This window comes from Lupinus angustifolius, chromosome LG07, assembly GCF_001865875.1.
Source record: "Lupinus angustifolius cultivar Tanjil chromosome LG07, LupAngTanjil_v1.0, whole genome shotgun sequence".
NCBI classification, from domain to species: Eukaryota; Viridiplantae; Streptophyta; class Magnoliopsida; order Fabales; family Fabaceae; genus Lupinus; species Lupinus angustifolius.
In genome coordinates, this window is record NC_032015.1 from 7,054,283 (window position 1) to 7,074,116 (window position 19,834).

The 19,834-nt window shown below is 33.8% G+C and overlaps 4 protein-coding genes across 4 annotated transcripts; 1 reads left to right on the top strand and 3 right to left on the bottom strand.

The window, feature by feature from the left end:
- Nucleotides 667-4,233, bottom strand: LOC109352084 (LRR receptor-like serine/threonine-protein kinase GSO1). Its single transcript, XM_019593894.1, has 4 exons — nt 3,596-4,233; nt 2,676-2,936; nt 1,715-2,563; nt 667-1,406 (listed from the first exon to the last, which is right to left on the bottom strand). The coding sequence occupies exons 1-4, from the start codon at nt 4,023-4,025 to the stop codon at nt 925-927; spliced, it is 2,022 nt and encodes a 673-aa protein (XP_019449439.1). The 5' UTR covers nt 4,026-4,233; the 3' UTR covers nt 667-924.
- On the bottom strand, nt 9,100-12,026 carry LOC109352086 (chlorophyll a-b binding protein CP26, chloroplastic-like). Its single transcript, XM_019593896.1, has 6 exons — nt 11,717-12,026; nt 11,030-11,114; nt 10,852-10,902; nt 10,603-10,723; nt 9,905-10,039; nt 9,100-9,493 (listed from the first exon to the last, which is right to left on the bottom strand). Exons 1-6 carry the CDS (start codon nt 11,946-11,948, stop codon nt 9,233-9,235), a joined length of 885 nt encoding a protein of 294 aa, XP_019449441.1. The 5' UTR covers nt 11,949-12,026; the 3' UTR covers nt 9,100-9,232.
- Nucleotides 12,843-15,948, bottom strand: LOC109352088. The gene is made up of 3 exons (XM_019593898.1): nt 15,730-15,948; nt 15,270-15,432; nt 12,843-13,065 (listed from the first exon to the last, which is right to left on the bottom strand). The coding sequence occupies exons 1-3, from the start codon at nt 15,851-15,853 to the stop codon at nt 12,972-12,974; spliced, it is 381 nt and encodes a 126-aa protein (XP_019449443.1). The 5' UTR covers nt 15,854-15,948; the 3' UTR covers nt 12,843-12,971.
- Nucleotides 17,460-19,095, top strand: LOC109352089. The gene is made up of 2 exons (XM_019593900.1): nt 17,460-17,669; nt 18,774-19,095. Exons 1-2 carry the CDS (start codon nt 17,578-17,580, stop codon nt 18,976-18,978), a joined length of 297 nt encoding a protein of 98 aa, XP_019449445.1. The 5' UTR covers nt 17,460-17,577; the 3' UTR covers nt 18,979-19,095.

Consider the following 19,834-nt stretch of genomic DNA (forward strand, 5'->3'; position numbering starts at 1 on the left):
GTCATGTGTTTGACAGAATGTTTGAGAGATATATTGTCTTATTTAAAAAGTAGACATTTAAGGGCGTTTGCTTCACTGAGCGTTGTTAAATGTTTACTTTCTACAATTCAGTGAGCGCTGTTAAATGTCTACTTTCTACAATTCATGAAGCACTGTTATGTACTAGTCCCTTTAGTCTACTTTCTACTTTCTACTGCGTTCACATAGAAAGCGTCACAACGGCGCTGTTAAATAAAAATTTTAAGCGCTATTGTTTTGATAATGTGGGGTAGTGTTTGGTAAACTAGTCCCTTTAGTTTTTTGTCCATCAATTAAGCTGAAATTGTCATTTGAGAAATGCTAAGGATATCATTAATGAGATCTTACCATCACAAACTCACAATGTTTTCAAAGGTTAGAGTTTAGTTTATTACAATTCAAAAGTGGGACATCAATGTTTACCAAGAAGAGTGAAACTTAAAGAGAACCAAATAACTCTAAAGGAGGGTGCTGCACAGAGAAAGTGCAGATAGGTGCAAAAAGCACTTTCAGGCTAGAGCATGTAATTTATAACGTGCACTTCCACCCAGAGAGATTGCTTTAACTTTTGGTTTTATATGTTTGGTTAGAAAAGGGACATTGAAAATAAGAGACATCCATAATTTTACCCCCAAAAAAAACCAAAACAACAAAATGGTAGATAAGTAGAAAGAAGAAATGACCAAGAAATTCTTTACATTACATAGGTTACAACCTACCACTATGCAAGGCATGCATAAAAAATATGGTCCTTAGTTAAGGACACAGAACAATGTCATAACCTTACAAAAGTCACTATCATTGTGCAGTCAGCAATAACTAACTAGTGATTTCATTAGTTACTTGCCAAACAATAGAAAACTATGGGATGGTGATGATAGTTAAAGTAATTCTAAGTCAATGAAATTAGATAGCATTACTACAATTATTTAGTTCTTGAACAATGGCTTCGGCGGATGGTCTCTCAAAAGAAGACTCATGGGAGCAAAGTAAGGCCAATTTTGCAAGTTTAGTTGCCTCATATTCAAAGAATCTTCCATGCAGATTAGGGTCAATAAATTCTTCAAAACTTAAGGATTCTGCTGCAAGGTGCATTGAGTTTGTGACCTTCTTCTTACCTGTGAGGATCTGGAAAAGAAGCACACCAAAAGCATATACGTCACTTTTCTCTGTGAACCGGCCAGTAGTGGTGTATTCAGGAGCCAGGTAACCCTTTGCTGCACTCGCTTTTAGTTCGGAGAAGACAATATCATTAGTGAGCAGCTTGTACAGACCGCAATCTGAAATCAATGGGTTGAACCGCTGATCAATGAGCACCTTCTCAGCTGAGATGTTTTGGTGAACAAGGGCGGGTTTGTTTGCTTTATGAGCATGTAAAAATGCTATACCTGGTTAAGAAAACAAGGGTCAGTAACTCAGTATACACATGAAGAACAAAAAGCATAAGAACATAACGCTCGATTCTCGTCTAATTGCATTGAATAATAAAACGACCACTTTGTCAAAATAGATGCTTTTATTGTCTTTTAACCATAGGCATTGCAGAGAAACAAACCCCTTAAGCACTGTTGCAACTAAGAGGCCCTCCCAATATATCCCTTTTTACCATGTTGATGGTTTACATATTAGAGTGTCTCATAAATTGATCGACTTGGAAAGTAAATTATTTAAGTGAAGTTCGGGAAGGAAAAGTAACCTTTAGCAATCCCTTTGGCAATAGAAACTCTTGTCGACCATTCAAGGACTTCCTCATTACCTTCTTTCACATCGAGGTAGCGTGACAGATTTCCATTAGAAACAAAATCGTAAATCAGGAAGCATTCACCTCGTCCCCTTGAACAACAAAATCCTCTCAACTTCACAATATTATCACTCCGCAGTGAGGTCAAAATGTTCAATCCCTTCAAAAATTCAGCCTCATCTGATTTGCAACTAGTTTTATTGATGCTCTTAACAGAAACAACAGAGCCATCTCTTAAAACTCCTTTATAAGTTGCACTGAAATTACTCTTACCCAACAAATTCAGCTCTGAGAAATACTGAGTAGCTGACTCGACTTCTTCCAAGTTGAACCTAAAATTCTGGAACATATCTTGGCTATCCCCATTGAAACTCCGGCTATCGGCCATCGGGTCCCATCCTTTAGAATACTCAAGGCTAACCAAAGGGGATCCATTTTTCCTGTATACAACCTTACCTTGATCAGTACTTAGACGGCTTTCAGAGATGTTAAAAGCATTTCCAAGCCTTTGTTTCCGTCTACGATACAGTGCAAAGGTCAGAATACCAATTGCCGACAATACAAATGTAGCCAGAATTATGCCAATTTTAATAGACGTCGCTTGTCTGGATTTTGAATAACTTTGGCTCCGAGTTCCATTGCAAGGCAACTTTACATTGGCAGTTTCTGGGATATCTCTAGTATCGACTCCTGCTCCATAAGGTTCAGGTCTGGTGGAAGCACCACAAGCTTTCAAGGATGAAAACCCAACTCCACACAACCCTGAATTGTGTTCATACACAAATGCATCTAGTCTCTTCAGAGCTTCATTAAACCAAGGAAAAAAGAAATAAACATGTTTTAGATTGATTGGTCATTTATGAAGAAACCGACCTAACTAACAAAAGTAAAATCTAAGAAGTAGCATCACTATTACCAAGAGGTACATTTCCGGATAAAGTATTGTTGTGAACATCCAAAACTTGGAGTGAAGGAGCATCAGCCAGTCTAATGGGAATGGAACCAAAGAGATGATTAGAGCTCAAATCTAGTCTCATCAACATTCCTAAATCACCAAGACTAGCAGGGATAGCACCGGTTAATCCGTTTGATTGAAGAGCTAGAACATTAAGCTTTTTCAAACCACCAAATTGTGTAGGAATGCTTCCTGTCAATTGATTATAACAGAGCTGCAAAACTACAAAGCAGAAAGAAAACAAAGGTAAAATTAGCACACTCCCAAGTTTGAACCACCAATCAAACACTATTTCCATGGGAAGCTAAAGAAAACAACAGGAAAATAATCGGTTGCGACTTTAATTCTGCAGAACAAATTCTAAATATAGAGAAGGCTAGTAAAAGTGATGGTTGTCTATACTCTATAGTAGTATGTTTAAATTTTTGTGTACAGTTGTAAGTAATATGCAAATGTAGGAATTTTGACTATGTATTAAATCTTCATTTAGAAGACAATAGGGTTCTAATACCACTACCCCTTCATCCCCTAGTTGTTCAAAATCAGGTTGAACAAAATCTTCACTACCAAGGAGTAGAAAAGTATTAAAAATTAAAATTTATTTTCCCTTTTCATGAATTAACTATTTCGGAACCTTGGAAAACAAGAGAACCAAATCTTTTTAGAAGGAAAATAGTAATGGAAAGTCAATCACCACACATAAAATTTAATTAGACAACAAATGTATACAATACAATAATAGCAAGCTCAAATCTTTCAGCGACCCCATAACAAATCATCATTAAAATACATGCAAAAATAAACAAGGTTTCATAATAGGACCATGTCAAGCAAAAAACTAAAAGTTTCAAACTTTTCAAAAAAATAACAGAACTATTTACCTTGCAGATTCTCCATTACACCAATCTCTGGTGGGATTTCTCCAGAAAGGTGATTAACATTCAAATATAAATCAGTTAGCTGAGTCAAGTTTGCAACTTCTTTTGGTATCTCTCCATACAAAGAGTTATAATGCAAGTATAGTCCTGTTAAGTGCTTGAGAGCACCAATGGATGGTGATATTTTCCCAGAAAGCCCTTTTCCTTGCAAAGAAATATTTGCAACTAGACCCTTCTCATTGCAAGCTACTCCTTCATATGAACCATCACATAAGTTTCCATTCATAGTCCATGAAGAAAGGTAATTGTTTTCTGGATCCAAAGAGGTTTTCAAGTCCATGATTGCTCTAAGCTCATCATTCCCATAGACCCATGATGGGTTCAAGAGAAGAGAGAAAAGTAAAGGAAGAAAACGTAGTGAACAACCCAACATCTTCAGTTAGTGGATGAAAATGGTTGAAGATTCAAGAACAACAAGGGTGAGTTGTTTTTTTGAAATGAAATTCTTGTTCTGGGTACTTCTTTGACCAGGTTCTGTGTTTTCAAAGAGGTTATGAGAAAGGTGGTGGAGGAAGTGACAAAAGATGCAGAGAAGTGGACAAGTCAGGAACTAAAGTTAGAAGAGAAAAGTGATATGTGAGTTTGAGATACCATTTACAAAGTTGAGTTTGATAAACTTAATTCAAATAGGTATATGAGTTATAATAAAGATTTACATTCAAAATTTATTCATTTCTATTTTTTTCTTCATGAAGAGTAACAATGATATAGATTATAAAACTTTGTCAATGTATATATTATTTTTGTTTCACATTAATACTTTAATATTTATACATTACACTAATAATTTGTTGTCTTTTCCAATAAATATAACTCTCATAAATTAAATGAGTTATTTAGATCCAATATAATTTTACTTCATTAAAACGATATCACATAGACTTATTAAATCCTTATATTATTTAAATTGGCTTCATAAATATGTTTACCAAAGTAATATATAACTCTTTTATCTTACCTTGAATAATCTTCACTTGTACTCTCTCCTAAAAAACTAGCATCATTCTCTTCAGGAAAAAACTCAGATTAACAATCACCTGATCACATCGGACTACAATATAATTACAACGGCTAGAATTACAAAATAATTCATACTGCGACTAGAATTATCACAATTGCACTAACTAGCCCACAATCATAACCACAGTTTAAATAATTACTCACCTATTTTTTTTTAGAGGAGTTCAATTATTGATAGATAGTACTTGATATTTGGCCTTCATTCCTTTGGAGTGAACTGCAAAAGTAGCCAATATGGTATATAAACTAATGCAGAATCTTAGCAAATGCCTTTCATGGTGGTGGTCAATGTGGGGCTGGTTAGGTAGTAATTACAATAGTTACCATTGTAGTTATCATTATCCTTATTTTGGTGGCATTGATCATGTAACAGGAGATGATTGTCATGAAGTAAGATGATATCATTTTAAACTAAAAAAATGAAAACTATAAAAAATGAAATTGTTGTCTTGAAATTTGAGTTGAATCTATTTTGAAAATGGGTAATAAATTATTTTAGAAAAAATTAAACACTACGAAAACATTTCCATGGTCCCAATAGTAGCTAGTAGTAACTTACAAATTCAAATGAATTGTCAATAATGAAAAGCCATCATATAACTTCATGAGTAAACAAAGTAGATGTCTGCAAAGTACTTTTTCGTGCTTTTCTGAGTCACTCCATACATATTGTTCCAGAGTTTAATGATATATATCCCATCTACTTGATTCAGTTATCAGTTGAAGTAATTATATATATTTTATAAAAATAACTTCATTGTAATATCTATATATTTATAGTGTAAAAATTTATAATGGTTAATAATACGTGTCAAAAATAGATTTTGAAGTGCTATTTGTAATTTCTTTGTAGCGTAGACAAAATTTGTAGATTAAATGTATCAATTTCTATTAGTCAAAACATTATGCTATCCATAATATATTAGATTATTAGGAGGAATGCTCTCCATGATATATTGCATTATTAGGAAGATCCTTCTATTTAAATTATCTATATCATTTCATACTATCCGTATTTGTTAAAATATTTGAGTTAAATCAGCTGTATGATCTCATTTTTTTTTTGAAAAAAGCATTATTATTTTGAAACCTTGTATCATTTCCACTTAATGGCATATGCAAAACCCAATAAAGACAAAATAAGACAAATGTGAAATATTTTGTTTGCATAAGTAACTATCAAAATGTTTGAAATAATTAATTTGGCAGATAGCACATAAAAAATCCAAAAAAATTGGACCACAACACCTAAACAATTCATATTGTATGGACATAAATATAATTCAAAAAATGGGTGTTCATAAAAATTTATAGGATAAGATAATTATAACAGTGACACTGTTATCTGTTCTAATTAAGTAAATAGTATATGAATTCTCTGATTTATCAAGCTGTGATTTTTCTGTCATGGGTAAACAATGGCATGTAACTTGATATCTTTATTCTGTGAAAGAAACAGAATTTATTCAATTGGTAAGACAAGATCATGAAGTCTATAATGTAACTAACATTTAGTTAAGACTTCAAAGTGGAAAGATTTAACTAGAAAAGAAGATTAATGTGGTACCTATAGTTGTATGCCATTAGCAATAATTTACTCATAAATTATGTGGGAAACCCCAACTAGTGGCCCTTTTCTTCTTTGTCTTTGTACAGAAGCAGAATAGATTCCCCTACAAGGGTAAGTTTTGTAAGATTAGTCTTTTTGGAGATTGGAGCATAAAAGCATGAAAGTCAAGTTAATAATAAACTATAGGGACATATATACTTCCATGCCTTGGTTAACTAAACCTTAAATTTGATTAGCATAATACTCACCCAAAAAGGTAGGTTTGGCACAACATTTTGTGTTGCAAGTTTTGCTTTTGAGGTTTTGGACTAGTTATAGCTTTGGTATCTAGACATGCCATGTCCAAATTAGACAAATAAATAGTGGGGTAATGTTGGGAAAGCATGAAATGAAAAAAGAAGAGAAAAGACAAAAAAATAAACATGTTCACAGGTTAATGCATGTGTTATCCTTTTAGTTTAACAATATTCTCAATCTCAACCAAAATTCTCACAAGTGATTTAAAAAGCTAATATATTGTGTATATCTTTCACTACCCTACTACCTATATCTAATCAATTACCATTTGTACATAAGAATAACAATCCTTGTTTATGAAAAAAATAATAACAAAACTTATATAAATAAGAGGTTCCCATGAATGGAAAATTCTTATTTAGTTTTGAGTTTAAAGGTTGTTTAAAGATTTAGTCCAAAGTCCAAACTCATCATCTTTGCCACTTTTTTCTCAGTAGCTCTGCAGAGATAAGAGGAATCTCTTAGTTCTGTGACTCAAATGCCATGCATAGCTTTTTTCATAGAGATGAATATTAGGCCATTATGTACCTTTAGAGGATTAAAAAGTTGGGTCTTTCTTCCTTTTATCATTTTCGCTTGAAACAAAAAATATTTTTTCGGGGGGAAACAAAAACAATATTAATTTCATTGAGGTTATTTGATTAGATGATTAGAATTTAGAAGCAGATCACCAACCTCTTTTTAAAAAAAATTGGTGATAGAAAAATTTATAGTGTTTATTTTTTTAAGATATATGATTCTATAAGTAAATGATTAACTCATGGTTAATGCCTAAACAAGAACCTCCTCATTTTTTATTTTCCATACACAGATTTTCAGATGGGATTTAAAATCATACTTAAAGAGATTTATCCACCTTCATATCAATTAACACATGTTGATGAAAAAATGAGCTTGTTGATGGCCTGGCCCATACGTTAATAATAAAATCTTATAAAGAAACATCAAGAGAAATTGATTAGTGGAGTAGTTGATGGAAGAATCAATTATATTTTATTTTATGTACATTATTAGTAAACACTAAGATCTCTCTGCCAGTATTTTATAATTGTTCACTTAAATCATTGCATTCTTAGCATGTTTTAGACTTGCAGAAGCACATGAGTTACTAAAATTTCATTGTATTAGTTGGTCTTCATTGAAATTGATGAAGAAAATATTAATTTCCATACTTTTCTTTTAAACCAACTTGGATTTGATTTTGAGGTAATGTGTCTGAAAACAAGTAAATTAATTATGATAGTACCAACACTGTTAGTACCAGTAGCAATATCATGTTGCTGACATATTCTATGACATTTCTTTCTTTATACATGTGATATATCTTACAAAGGTGACTATAGAAAATAAATTAATTTTCTTTGTGCATGAGAAGATCTATGACAAGGAGTTGTCTTAATTGGAGACAATACTTTATAGGAACCTTTCTTTTGTCTATGAAGGGCCTTTGCATAATTGCATGTGTGGATTATGCATACCACTTATGTAAGTGATGGTTCTTTTAGAATGCCATGCTATTAATTTGGGTCAACATCAACATGAAGAGCATCGTTTTTTTATAGAATATGCAGAAAAGCCTTAGGTTGCCATTCACATGTTGTACTATAAGAAAAGTGAGAAAAAGATAGGATAAAAAAATACAAGGAAAAAGCCAATATTCCAAGCATAAGGCTGTAAATGATGGCTATGGACCCAAATATGTGCAACTTGTGTAAAATTAACTAGTAATACTTTTATGGCTTATCATATCCTATTCATGTTCATTAATTCTAAAATATTGAATTACAGTAATTGAATAAATAAGTACAAAATGTAACTTTTATAAATTTATTTTTCGCCAGCAATTTGGTACCCACGGAAAACATGAAGGACCCAAATGGATAAGTGTTGATGATAAAATTCATAGGTGTCACTATTATTAGCTTACTACTATGTTCCATATTGATCATACATATTCATTATTGTTAGTAAATTACAGGTTTAACGTAAACTTTCCTAAACAACATTTTTTGGGTAAGAGAAACGTTTCTTTAAACTATACTGCTTTTCTGCTCCATTACTGTTTATTGTTGTTACCCCATTCACGTGACGTATGGGTGAGTGTTTTCATGTAATCTATAATTCCAATTCATTATATCAGAACTACAAAGTTTATTGATGCTATTACTGTGTGAAATAAAACATTAGCATTATTGCATTGCACTCTAGAGATCGATATACATATTACCCAATTAGTACTCAAGAACTTTGCATAAATAACTACCATAGTTACATGGTATTTTGTGCCGATTTCGGTATAGGATACCTTATTCTATTAATTTTACATTATTATTATTATTATTATAAGACTTCTTTTATACTGAACCTAATATATGATGGGTAGAGGGGCCTCAACCATGAGTTTACTCTCTAATGTCACTCATAGTTGAAGAACAACTCTCATTGAATAACTAAATATGAAAATAAAGTTTGAATTCTAAAAACCTTTTCAACTTAGAGTTTGTTGTGTGAATTTATTAAAGACATTAAGTAGAAGTTTCAGAATGTTAAGCTCAAATTATGTGCCACACTACTCAGACTCTATAAATGAAAAGTGACTTGGCTTCCAAGGAACAAAGCAAAATGCCTTAAAATTGTCTCAGTAAGATGTATTGTACACTTAACATTGAAGAAAAAACATGAAAGTGATTGATTCACAGAGTTGGAATTCTCTCAGCAGATCCAGCAATGACAGTGAGCAAGTTGTTGCCAAAAGGGTCACTGAGATGCTTTGCAAGGTTCTCAACGGGACCTTCTCCGGTCACATAAGCTTGGAGGAAGAAACCAAGCATGGCAAACATAGCAAGTCTACCATTCTTAATTTCTTTCACCTTTAGTATTGCAGCTTGGTCTGGATCCTTTGCTAGTCCCAATGGGTCAAATGGACCACCTGGATGAAGCTTGTCTTCCAACTCCTGCACGGATTAGGTCACAATCAGTAAATCTTCCAATCACTTTTCGTAACAAATTCGTTCGATTTTTTTAACATCTTAGTAACATGCATTCCTAGATGCACTTAACTCGATTAAAACAGCGACGACATGGCTCACTTGAATAAACTGTTAGTATAAAACTTTTTTACACGATCCTCAAATCTTGTGTTGATAAGTCATTTATTCCGTTAAGAACTACATGAGATGTCAACTCATTAATGTGACAACATGTCATTGGATGGAAGTGTGAAACTTTTTAACGCTGACATTGCATCAAAATTAAATTTTAGATAACCTTCTTTGTTTTAGTAATAATGCTTTTGGAAATAAGAAATTGAGGTATATGTATTGAAATGACTTGAAAAGAATATCAACATTGAAGAAGTTAGATACCAGGCCGTTAGTGATTCTGTAGTACTCTGCACCACCCAAAAGAACAACCTCAGCAACGACCGCAACAACAAGATTGATCGGGATGGGTTTGCCGAAGTAGTTCAATGTATTCCCATCAAGAAGCAGAGCTCCTGTCTGCATTAGTTCCACAAAGAAAAGTGAATTGGCATAATGTAAATACAATAAAAAAATATTCAATGAAGGGAATTTACAAATATGTGATGTTGTTATATTCTAAATAGAAAGGTAGAAAGTAACACTATTGAAAAATGAAAATAGATTGTTTTCGCAATAACAACAAAGGAAGACTATTGGAGATGTGTGAGTAAAATAAATTGGAATGATATACTATTATACTCAACCTGAAGTCACTAGAATGGTCATTTACAGAAAATAGAATTCAATATTTCCACTCCGTTAGAGTTCTTTTGCTCGTAGGCCATAGCTGAGAGTAACAGTGGAAAATATCACTTGAATTCCATTTGTTGAGTATGATATAGCTAAGGAATAAGGTTATGTACTATCAGATTTGGGAGACAGTAGTGGTGTTGGATGTTGTATATAAAGCTAAAATGATTCTGTTATATGCATATAGGGGTAAGGTGTCGTCTGAATGAAATATTCGAAGTATTCCAATAGTGAAACTGTATAAACTAATGTGTTAGTGAACTAGACAGAGTTTGCTAGAGATTGCAAACCTTGAACCAAACAGCCTCAGGACCACAGTTAGCTCCATATTTATTGAAGGCCTCAGGAATGATGAATCCGGCAGCGCCAAGCATTGCCCATCTGGCGTGAATCAACTCATATGACTGATATCTGCATCAAACCACCAATCATCTCCACAACATTACCACACTAAATGTTACACAATCATTTATTGAAGAAATACAACATATATATATATATATATATATAGATATCTAGTTTGTGATGGTTTGACATACTTGGCGAAGTCCTCTGGCTTCTTGCCAAGACCAAATGGGTCATAACCATAGCTGCATGGACACACATTAACAAATTAAGCAAAACAGGAATTGAAGTATCATAAACACAGTTCACTAGATTCAGCACATTTTATGTCAATGCAAGTTAAAGGGGACTATAAGAGAAGAAGCAACATACTCTCCCGCCACTTCTCCAGTCAAGTACTCCGGGATCTCAGACCGGTCCAAAAGACCATCTGGCAAGAAGATCCTCCTGTCAGGACCTGCCACCAAATGCAAGCAAAAGTTAGCAGTTAGTATTCTACCTTCAATTACATTGATAAATAGAGAAATTCTTACATAAACCCACTTTCACAAGGCCATTACATTATGAATTAATAATGAACTACCAATAATTAAGTATAATTAACAATATGCCCATATTTTATTGGCCTATACTTAAATGAACTAAGTTTATACATTTTTTCCTCTTGCATGAACATCACATTACTTGATTGAACTAAATTTATACAAATTTTCCTCTTACATGAACATCACATATACTTATATGGACTAAGTTTATTCAAAATTCTCTTAAATGAATATCACATTATATTTTTGGGTTTCCCACGAAGTGGGGCACTTATCTCTCAGGATAATATCAATAGGAGACCCTCTCAACAATTTGTCTTTCTTTTTCATACACATGAATCTTGGGATGGAACTCAACGCCACATGCGTAAATAACTTAAGGGTCAGTTTGCGAGTTGAGTTTTGGACCAACACATTAGTAAATCTCATTATTTTTTAGCATCTAATAAATGATGTAAAAGAGTGAGCCTAAATAGAAATTTGTGTACACACATAACTTGGACATGGAACTTACCATACCACTTGGCGAGCTCATCAGTAGCAGGGGAAACAGCAGCAGCTTTCTGCTTTGGAGGTGGTGGTGCCTTCTTCTTATTGAAATTTGAGAAAAAAGCCACAGTCTTAAAGGCAGAAGGTTTGGAAGGTGATGAAACTGACCTTGTTGCACCACTCAAGTTGATGGAGTTTCCAAGCATTTCTGACCTGCCAAGGGAACCAACTGCAGTGGAAGCAGTAAGGGAAGCCATGCTGTTTTAGATGCCTCAAGAAAACTTAGGTGAATGTTGTGTGGTGCCTGATTGGCAAGTATGAAAGATGGAATGGTGAGAAGATGGAGATACCATTATTATGCATGGTCTGGTGGATATGAATGTGCCACATCAGATTCATGATCATGGGCTTTGATTGGATGTGTGTGAATATGTGTAATCCCAATGCAAGGATTTGATTGGTTATTCTCTGATAATGTGGGAGATGTTGGTGCTGATGTGGGTAGGTTCTGAACCTGTGGATTGAATGAGTTTGGATAACATGTTTTTTATCACTCACTGTTTCACTGTTGCAACCACAATATATTGTAGTTTCACTGTTATCATTCCAGGTTTTCATTTTTTGTAATTTTCTTATGATAAGGGGAGAAATAATGGCTACCACATAATTCTGGTAAAACTTACATATTTTACAGTTACAGTGAAGAGACTTATTTTGTTGTTTTTTGGGACAATTCTGTGGACAGAATTATATTGTAAAATAAGATTTTCAACAAGTGATGTGTGGCCAATGGATCACATTGTCACCTCCACATATGATTGGAAAGACACAACTTGCATGTTGCAACTTTAGCTGCCATTGCAGCCCACCATTTGAATTTTGTGCTACTAGGAATGGATCCAGAAAACATTAAGGTACCATTGGATATACAACATGATTTTGATCATATTCTTAAAATGTAATGTCAGGAATGTAAAAACATTCCCACCTAAAAAATGCTACTCTAAGCTTCATACTTTTCTTCATGAGTGAGAACCCAAGAATGTTTCACTAATACTCAGCTACTTCACAAAAGTCTAGCCTTCAGACAATTCGTACCTCAGTTAAATAATGGTGGAACTCAATTTTATTTGTGGAACTCAATTTCAATTAAGGTCAAGTGATGCTTTGGCTGTAGGGATATGAATATGAAATTTTAGTACCTCATGTGCTGCTACAAGTCTAAACATACTGAGTCTTAGTTTATACAAATATACATAAAAAATCAAAGAACCCTTCCATCATCTACTCCACTTTTCAATTTCTTTTGATGTTGCCCTGATAAGCCTTTTAGTATTTATGACAAGGTCATCCATAATTGCAGTAATATCATCCCTGACAAAAGCGAGCCAAATATTCAGTATTACATCAAAAAAATATGAAATTTGAATGCAGAGACAAAAAGATTCATATATAAGGTTTTTTTATGGCATAATATCTGAGCAGCCATAATATAATTGAAGGTTAGGTTACAGAGATATTATCTACACACTGGTGGAGTATTATCCCATGTCAAATCATATGAAGCAACAAAATCAAAGAGAGTTTTAAGAATCCTAAATACCAAAGTTAGTATGTTACGTTCACTGTAGGTGGAGTTAACAGTCTTCATATGCCTAGAGAGTTTTAAGAATCCTTAGTACCAAAGTTATCACTCCATGGCATGTTTTATTCTCTCAGTGACATTAAATCACCAAGATCCATGAATTTTTTTCAACAATACATATAAAGTCCACAAATATAGCAGAATGATCATTTGAGCATTTTTAGACAATGCTAATTGTACTCTCAATTCAATATATCTGTCAATCAAAACACTCAGTCTAACACTGAGCACCTAATTTAAACCCAAAAAATAGTTTTCCAAAAATGCAAAAAAAATAATATAAGACAGTGATTTTGTCAATAAAACATTTTTTCCTGTGACTTATTCATTTGCTTCTTTTTAAGTTTGTCTAATAATTTATAAAGGAACAATAAAAATAATAAATACAGGACACTTCATATCTATTATTGTTCTTTGGTGTGAAAGAGGTTGGTTGGAATCTGAATCTCTCTGTTGTATCCGGATGTTCCTGACACCGATTAAATAATCAACATTACTACAACTAGAATTGTCACTATCATTCCAATTATGAATGTTTTTATCCATAATATCCGTTAAAATTTTGTCACCGGTATTTTCAATAGGACCAAAAGGATTCGTTGATTTACTTAGCCCCCCTCGTCCCTGAAAAGGGACTTCGACGCAAATTAGTGTAACTGTCTACTTTAAAGAGAGAAAGTAGAGTAAGAGTATATATGAGTAAGTAAGTCTTCATTATAATTGGTTTCTTCTATTTATAGGGAGGCAAAGTGTTATACACTCCAAGATATGTGCTTTCATCATTAAGGGTGGTGTCACATTATCATTACCCACATTGACATTGTTGTGGATTTGGTCTTCCTATGCAGTGTGGATAATGCGAACTTGCACCGCTCAAGTGGTGTGACCTGCTCTTTGGTGTGTAGGAAGGTTTTCCTACTTTGCAGATGCTGACTCGGCCATGTAATGGCGTTATCGTCCTTTTCCCTGGTTAGGTTGGCCTCCCAGGCATGATCGACAGTCGCGTAGACTAGATCTTGCTTGCCCATTTATAGGTTTGATTCCTAGTGGTCGGTTGGTGTTGACCGATTGTGACATAGGGATGGAACAATGTCCCCCAGTCTAGTGGTATGGTCACAGATAGACGTGGCATTAGACTCAAACCTTTTGTTTTAGGTGGCTATTGTTGGCTTGGGCATATTATTGTTGGAATGACTTGGACTTTGGGTCACAACATCCAGACATTCCATGAGTCTCGGTGTCCTTCAATAATGTTTTGAGCGAGAAATCTTTCAAAAATCCAACCGATTTGAACTAATTGAGTGGTGTCTTTCCATATATCTATGAATTCAATTGATCTGCAATACATGAGTGGTATTCATTATTGTCGTTGACACAACCACACGTGGTTGGTCGAGAGGCTACTCACTATTCATGGGGTCTGGGCATATGGGTCTTTTCGTCCGCCAAATAATGCATGTCACCTCGGCTCATGTATTTGTCATCCGATATGCAATTACTGGGGGTAATGAACGACTGGGATGCATTTATGGGGCCGACCTCAGTTCATGTGAACCTGCACTGCTCAGGTGGTGTGACCTGCTCTTTGGCATGTAGGGAGGCTATCATGCTTTGCAGGTATTGACTCGACCATGTCCTGTCGATGTCATCCTTTCCCTAACTAGGTCGGCCTCCTTAGCATGATCGACAATCGTGTATACCATATCTTGCTTGCCTGGTTGCAGGCTTGATTCTTAGTCGTCAGCCGATGTTGATCTATCCTGGGAGTGTGATGGGACAATTAAATTTAAAGCAAAATGAATATTATAAAAGAAAAAAAGAATATTACATAGGAAGAAGTGAAGAACTATCAGCAAAAAGAATAAAATGTAAGAAGATAAAAGAGTAACACAAAGAGGATATAGATATAAGAATCATTAGGAAATGTACTTACTCATAAATATTATTTCCAGAACTACGAAAAGGATTTCCAACATTAGAGTACCTCCTGTACTCATCTTGTGCAATTCCCCTCCCAATACCATAGCCAAATCCTACACCAACCCCACATCCAAAACCAACTTGCAAACCAGAAATTTCAGGACAAATACCCACTCCTGGTGTCAGATAAGTATTTTGCATAAGATTTTATTAGCAATAAAACAATGTACTGAATATGTTCTAACTTATAAGCATGAGCTAGATCAGCAACATAAGCTACATTTCCCTACAACTATAGAACACAGGATTATCTCAATTACTAGTAGTAGAATAAGTGAGTTTGTAGTAACTTGTTTGTATTTGAATACATTACACCCCATTTAGTCAACAAAATGTGAATGTTATAATAGACGGTGTCAAAGTAAAACTTTGTCGAATTTTTATGATAGAGAATTTTGTAAGTAGGTGGTTACCTCCGAGAAGGCCAACTCCGAAGCCGAGGCTGCAGCCAGCACCAAATCTGAAGGCGGGGCCCAGCTTTCCGAAATCTTTGGAGATGAGCACTGGAAGCTTCCACAGCAATCCCTTCTCCTTCATCTTTTGTTTTTCTCTCTCCTTTTCTTCTACAACAACGGCTTCTACTTTTTTGTTTTCGTTAAACCCAACGTTGTTGGACAAATAAGCCAAACAGATGGTACTACAGAATCTTATCTTTCATGTTCTTTTTTATAATCTTGTCACTCTATTTTTTTTGATGTTGGCCTTCAAAAGCTTAAATTAGTCTTCAAATAATTTATGGTAAGAATTGATTTGAGGTAGAAAGACTAATTTGTTTTACATTCTAATCTTTCTTTTTTTATTTATGAACTAAAGAATAAAATCAAGTCTAAAAATATTGATTTCTTTAGGAAGGAGACATTTGTTTAGTGGTGTGGATTACACTCTGAAAAGACTAAAAAGTTAAGTGCAAGTTAAAAATAACACTCGCATGTTATAAAATCAATTAATTTTCAGCTGAGATAATACATTTTAGTAGTATAAAAAACATTTATTTCTTTCAAACGAGTTACTCAAGCTTGTGTAGTAATAAGATGGACACACTGATATTCTTTAGGTCATTTTTAAGATTAACGTGTATACAATTTTTTTTAGAATAATGTAGCTCCTTGTATAAGGAGATAACTTATCTCCTATAGCCAGTAAAAATGTGACATGTGTGCTATTTTGTTTATTTTTAAAAACATTTTTATAGATAAAACATGACACATGTCATGATTTTACTGGCAGGAAGAAATAACTTATCTCCTTATATAAGGAGATACTCCATTCCCATAATACACTCAATTTATAAAGGCTTGTTATTTGTTAGAACTTTGTGGAACTTAACTAAAGAAAGAGAATCAATGTGATTTAGTTGGGCCAATAATATTTTCACCTAATAATAAATAGTATGTGGTGAAAGTGTGTTGCTGATACTTCCTTAACAAATTATGTTAAAATGATTTTATAACATAGCATGATGAGATGGGTGAGGAGAGCCCACAAAAATAAGGTTGGAATTCTCTGAGTACTGAACTCAGCTAGAATACGAGGAAGAAATAGAGTTTAATGATTATAAATATTACTTTGTTAAAAAATAATGACAATCCGAACCATTAAAAATTCTTCATACCATATGTCAGAATGTGAAGTCTATCTCTACTCACACAAATAACTATAGATTCGAGAGGATATATTTTAAGGAGAATTAAGAAGTTTATGAAGTCCAACTCATGACTAGAATCATTGTTGTGAGAATCGGATCAAACAGTCTGATCGGTTTGATCGCTGACTAAATTTAAAAATGTCTCTGGTTTGCAGTCTTAATTGAATGAGTTGCTGGACTGCTTTGAACCAAGAAAAATTCGATCTGATCGTGCTAATTCTGGATAAACCGCATTAAACCGAGAAATGAACCTCACTTAAAAATTAAAAAAAATCAAATATTACTCTATTGTATTGTTTTATTTCGGAACAAAAGAAGAGGAAGAGATGTTAGTTCTATATAAATCGTACATAATTAATACTTATATAAGAATTTACATTTAGATATAATTATATATTTGTAGATAAAATTTATTAATTACCTATGAAATCACTTAGTCTCGACTAGAATAAGTGGTAGGACCATATCCAATAGTTTTTCCATATCTGTGATGGGTACTCAGTCGAAGGCCCATCATCCTTTTGGACCTGAGCTGGGTTTAGAATCAATCACTCCCTGGTTTTACTATCAATGCAAACACTGTCTTTCTTCTTCATTCCGAACACACAGAGAGAATATGAGTAGCGTTACAGAGAAATTGGGAATCACGATTGAGAGGAACCCTCCTGAGGAAAAGCTCACTGAACTCGGTGTTAGACAATGGGACAAGTATTCTTCCATTTCTTTACCCTTTTTCTCTCAACTCCATACTTCTTATCTTTTTAGGTTTCATTTTGATGCATGCTTTTAGTCATAGGAGGTTGTCTTAGTGTTTCATATATTTTAGTCACATGAATGGAAATGGAAAGCCTAAGAAGTTTCTTAGTTTTAAGACTAAGACAGATCTATTAATCAGCATTCGTAAAACACAAACACAATGCGGATGGATTTATTCAAATGCAACCTAATAGTAAGTGAGTAACTCATCATAACAAAGGAGCAAAAGAACTTTGATAGCATTAGTTTTTACTTGACAGTGATAATTTTAGTCATTTCTATTTTCTAAAACTTTTCTGTGACACTAATGATGGTGTGATAACAAGCTCTGATTTGAAGTGTCAAACATGCTGTTTTCTTACTCAATTTTGTCAAAGACCATGTTCAGTAAATATCTGCTTTGCATTTGTAGTTCAATATTTCAAATCCCTTGGTGAAGGTTTCAATACAAAAATGTCAGTTATTACTGATGTGAAGGTTCAATAAATTTAGCTCAATGTGGCCATTACATAGCTGAGTTACCTTGTAAACTATCATCCATAGCTTTTGTAGTACGAGTTTGATAATCTAGAGTGGTGAGTAAACTCGTGAGCAATGTAAATGTTTTGTTTTAATTGTATAAGCATTAAGTTCACTTCTCTTCTTTGCATTTGCTCTTCCATCTCAGCTACACCCAAATTATACTAGCAATATAGTGTTTTTGGGTACGTTGGAGAAAAAAGCAAAATAAAAATAAAGCTAAGCTCTAATGGTAATTATGCCCAATGCATACGACAAAAGAAAATATTTTATCCTTGATCCTGGTCAAGAGAAAAATTTGCATTCTCCAATTTATGCTTAACCCAACATAGCTAGATAATTTGTGCACGGATTGCCTTCCTGAAGAATATGACCAAGCCAATCGTTATGCAGATTATCTATCTAAGTTGGGTTAGAGTATAAGTTCGAGCTGATTGAATGTACCTTTTTTAAACTAAAATCTCTTTAACTGAATGTGCTTATTTATCTTCTTGCAAATGTATATCTCCATGTGACCCATATTTTGATGTAAAACAGATGGGGCTGCCCTCCAAGCAAATTCCCATGGACATATGATTCCAAAGAGACTTGCTATCTCCTGGAAGGAAAAGTGAAGGTTACACCTACTGGGACAAACGAGTCTGTTGAAATTGCTGCTGGTGATTTTGTCGTGTTTCCGAAAGGGATGAGTTGCACTTGGGATGTGTCTGTTGCTGTGGACAAGCACTATAAATTTGAGTAGATAATCCTACAAGTGGTAATCCTAGTGAATGAAAAATGGGGACTTCATAAAGTGATTTGGAAGTTAGTACTGATGTTGAATGAAATAAGTATTCTGATGTAGTTATTGGCTTTTGTAGCTCAATGTGCTACCACCCTTTTTCTTTCATGCTCCTTAACTCTATGAACTTTTGCTCCATTTCATTCATAGTAAGTAGTATAACCCAGATCAGAGGTTGACTTAGAAAATCTGAATATAGAATAATTATTTTTAGAGTAAATACTCAATTCATCATGTTTTTTTCAAACTTACCGGTTTGGACACTTCAAAAATAAAAAACTCAAAATGGTCCCAAAAATTTGAAATGGTAGGTCAAATTAGTTTTTTAGCATGTTTTACGATATTTGATAGTAACTAATTTGACCAATATTTGAAAATTTTGGGGACTATTTTAAATTTTTTAATTTTTGAGTGATTAAAGTGATAAAATTGAAAATTATGAGGGTATGAAATATGTATTTACTCATATTTTTATAGAAAAATTACAAAGTATGAACACCATGTTACATCCGTTTTGTAGGTTTAAATAGGTTATAGGTACCTACAAAATGGAGAAAGCCCAGGTAGAAGATTTTGGAAATGTGCAAATGATGCAATATTTTGATGTGAGTGGATGATCCAATCCATAGGACCAAGAACAAGTAGATGAATAAAGTGAAGAAAAATATGTATGAATAACAAATGCTGAAGCGTACTATGGTTGTTGGTTCTTGGATGCATGAGTGTGGTATGTTATGGAAGGATTTACTTCTCCCAAGAAAGATCACAGGCGTTACTTCAAATCTTGTGATATTGGAATTGGAAAATTACAGCTAAA

What these genes read in the sequence shown, in the direction of transcription:
- LOC109352084 (XM_019593894.1), bottom strand. Translation starts at nt 4,025, where the DNA reads ATGTTGGGTTGTTCACTACGTTTTCTTCCTTTACTTTTCTCTCTTCTC. An exon ending in TGTAATGGAGAATCTGCAAG is followed by an intron (nt 2,937 to 3,595) that starts GTAAATAGTTCT and finishes TCTGCTTTGTAG; the next exon opens with TTTTGCAGCTCTGTTATAAT. An exon ending in ATCCGGAAATGTACCTCTTG is followed by an intron (nt 2,564 to 2,675) that starts GTAATAGTGATG and finishes GGTTTAATGAAG; the next exon opens with CTCTGAAGAGACTAGATGCA.
- LOC109352086 (XM_019593896.1), bottom strand. Translation starts at nt 11,948, where the DNA reads ATGGCTTCCCTTACTGCTTCCACTGCAGTTGGTTCCCTTGGCAGGTCA. An exon ending in TGAGCTCGCCAAGTGGTATG is followed by an intron (nt 11,115 to 11,716) that starts GTAAGTTCCATG and finishes ATTTGGTGGCAG; the next exon opens with GTCCTGACAGGAGGATCTTC. An exon ending in ACTGGAGAAGTGGCGGGAGA is followed by an intron (nt 10,903 to 11,029) that starts GTATGTTGCTTC and finishes GTGTCCATGCAG; the next exon opens with CTATGGTTATGACCCATTTG.
- LOC109352088 (XM_019593898.1), bottom strand. Translation starts at nt 15,853, where the DNA reads ATGAAGGAGAAGGGATTGCTGTGGAAGCTTCCAGTGCTCATCTCCAAA. An exon ending in CGGAGTTGGCCTTCTCGGAG is followed by an intron (nt 15,433 to 15,729) that starts GTAACCACCTAC and finishes ATCTGACACCAG; the next exon opens with GAGTGGGTATTTGTCCTGAA. An exon ending in TCTGGAAATAATATTTATGA is followed by an intron (nt 13,066 to 15,269) that starts GTAAGTACATTT and finishes CGCTTTTGTCAG; the next exon opens with GGATGATATTACTGCAATTA.
- LOC109352089 (XM_019593900.1), top strand. Translation starts at nt 17,578, where the DNA reads ATGAGTAGCGTTACAGAGAAATTGGGAATCACGATTGAGAGGAACCCT. An exon ending in GGTGTTAGACAATGGGACAA is followed by an intron (nt 17,670 to 18,773) that starts GTATTCTTCCAT and finishes GATGTAAAACAG; the next exon opens with ATGGGGCTGCCCTCCAAGCA.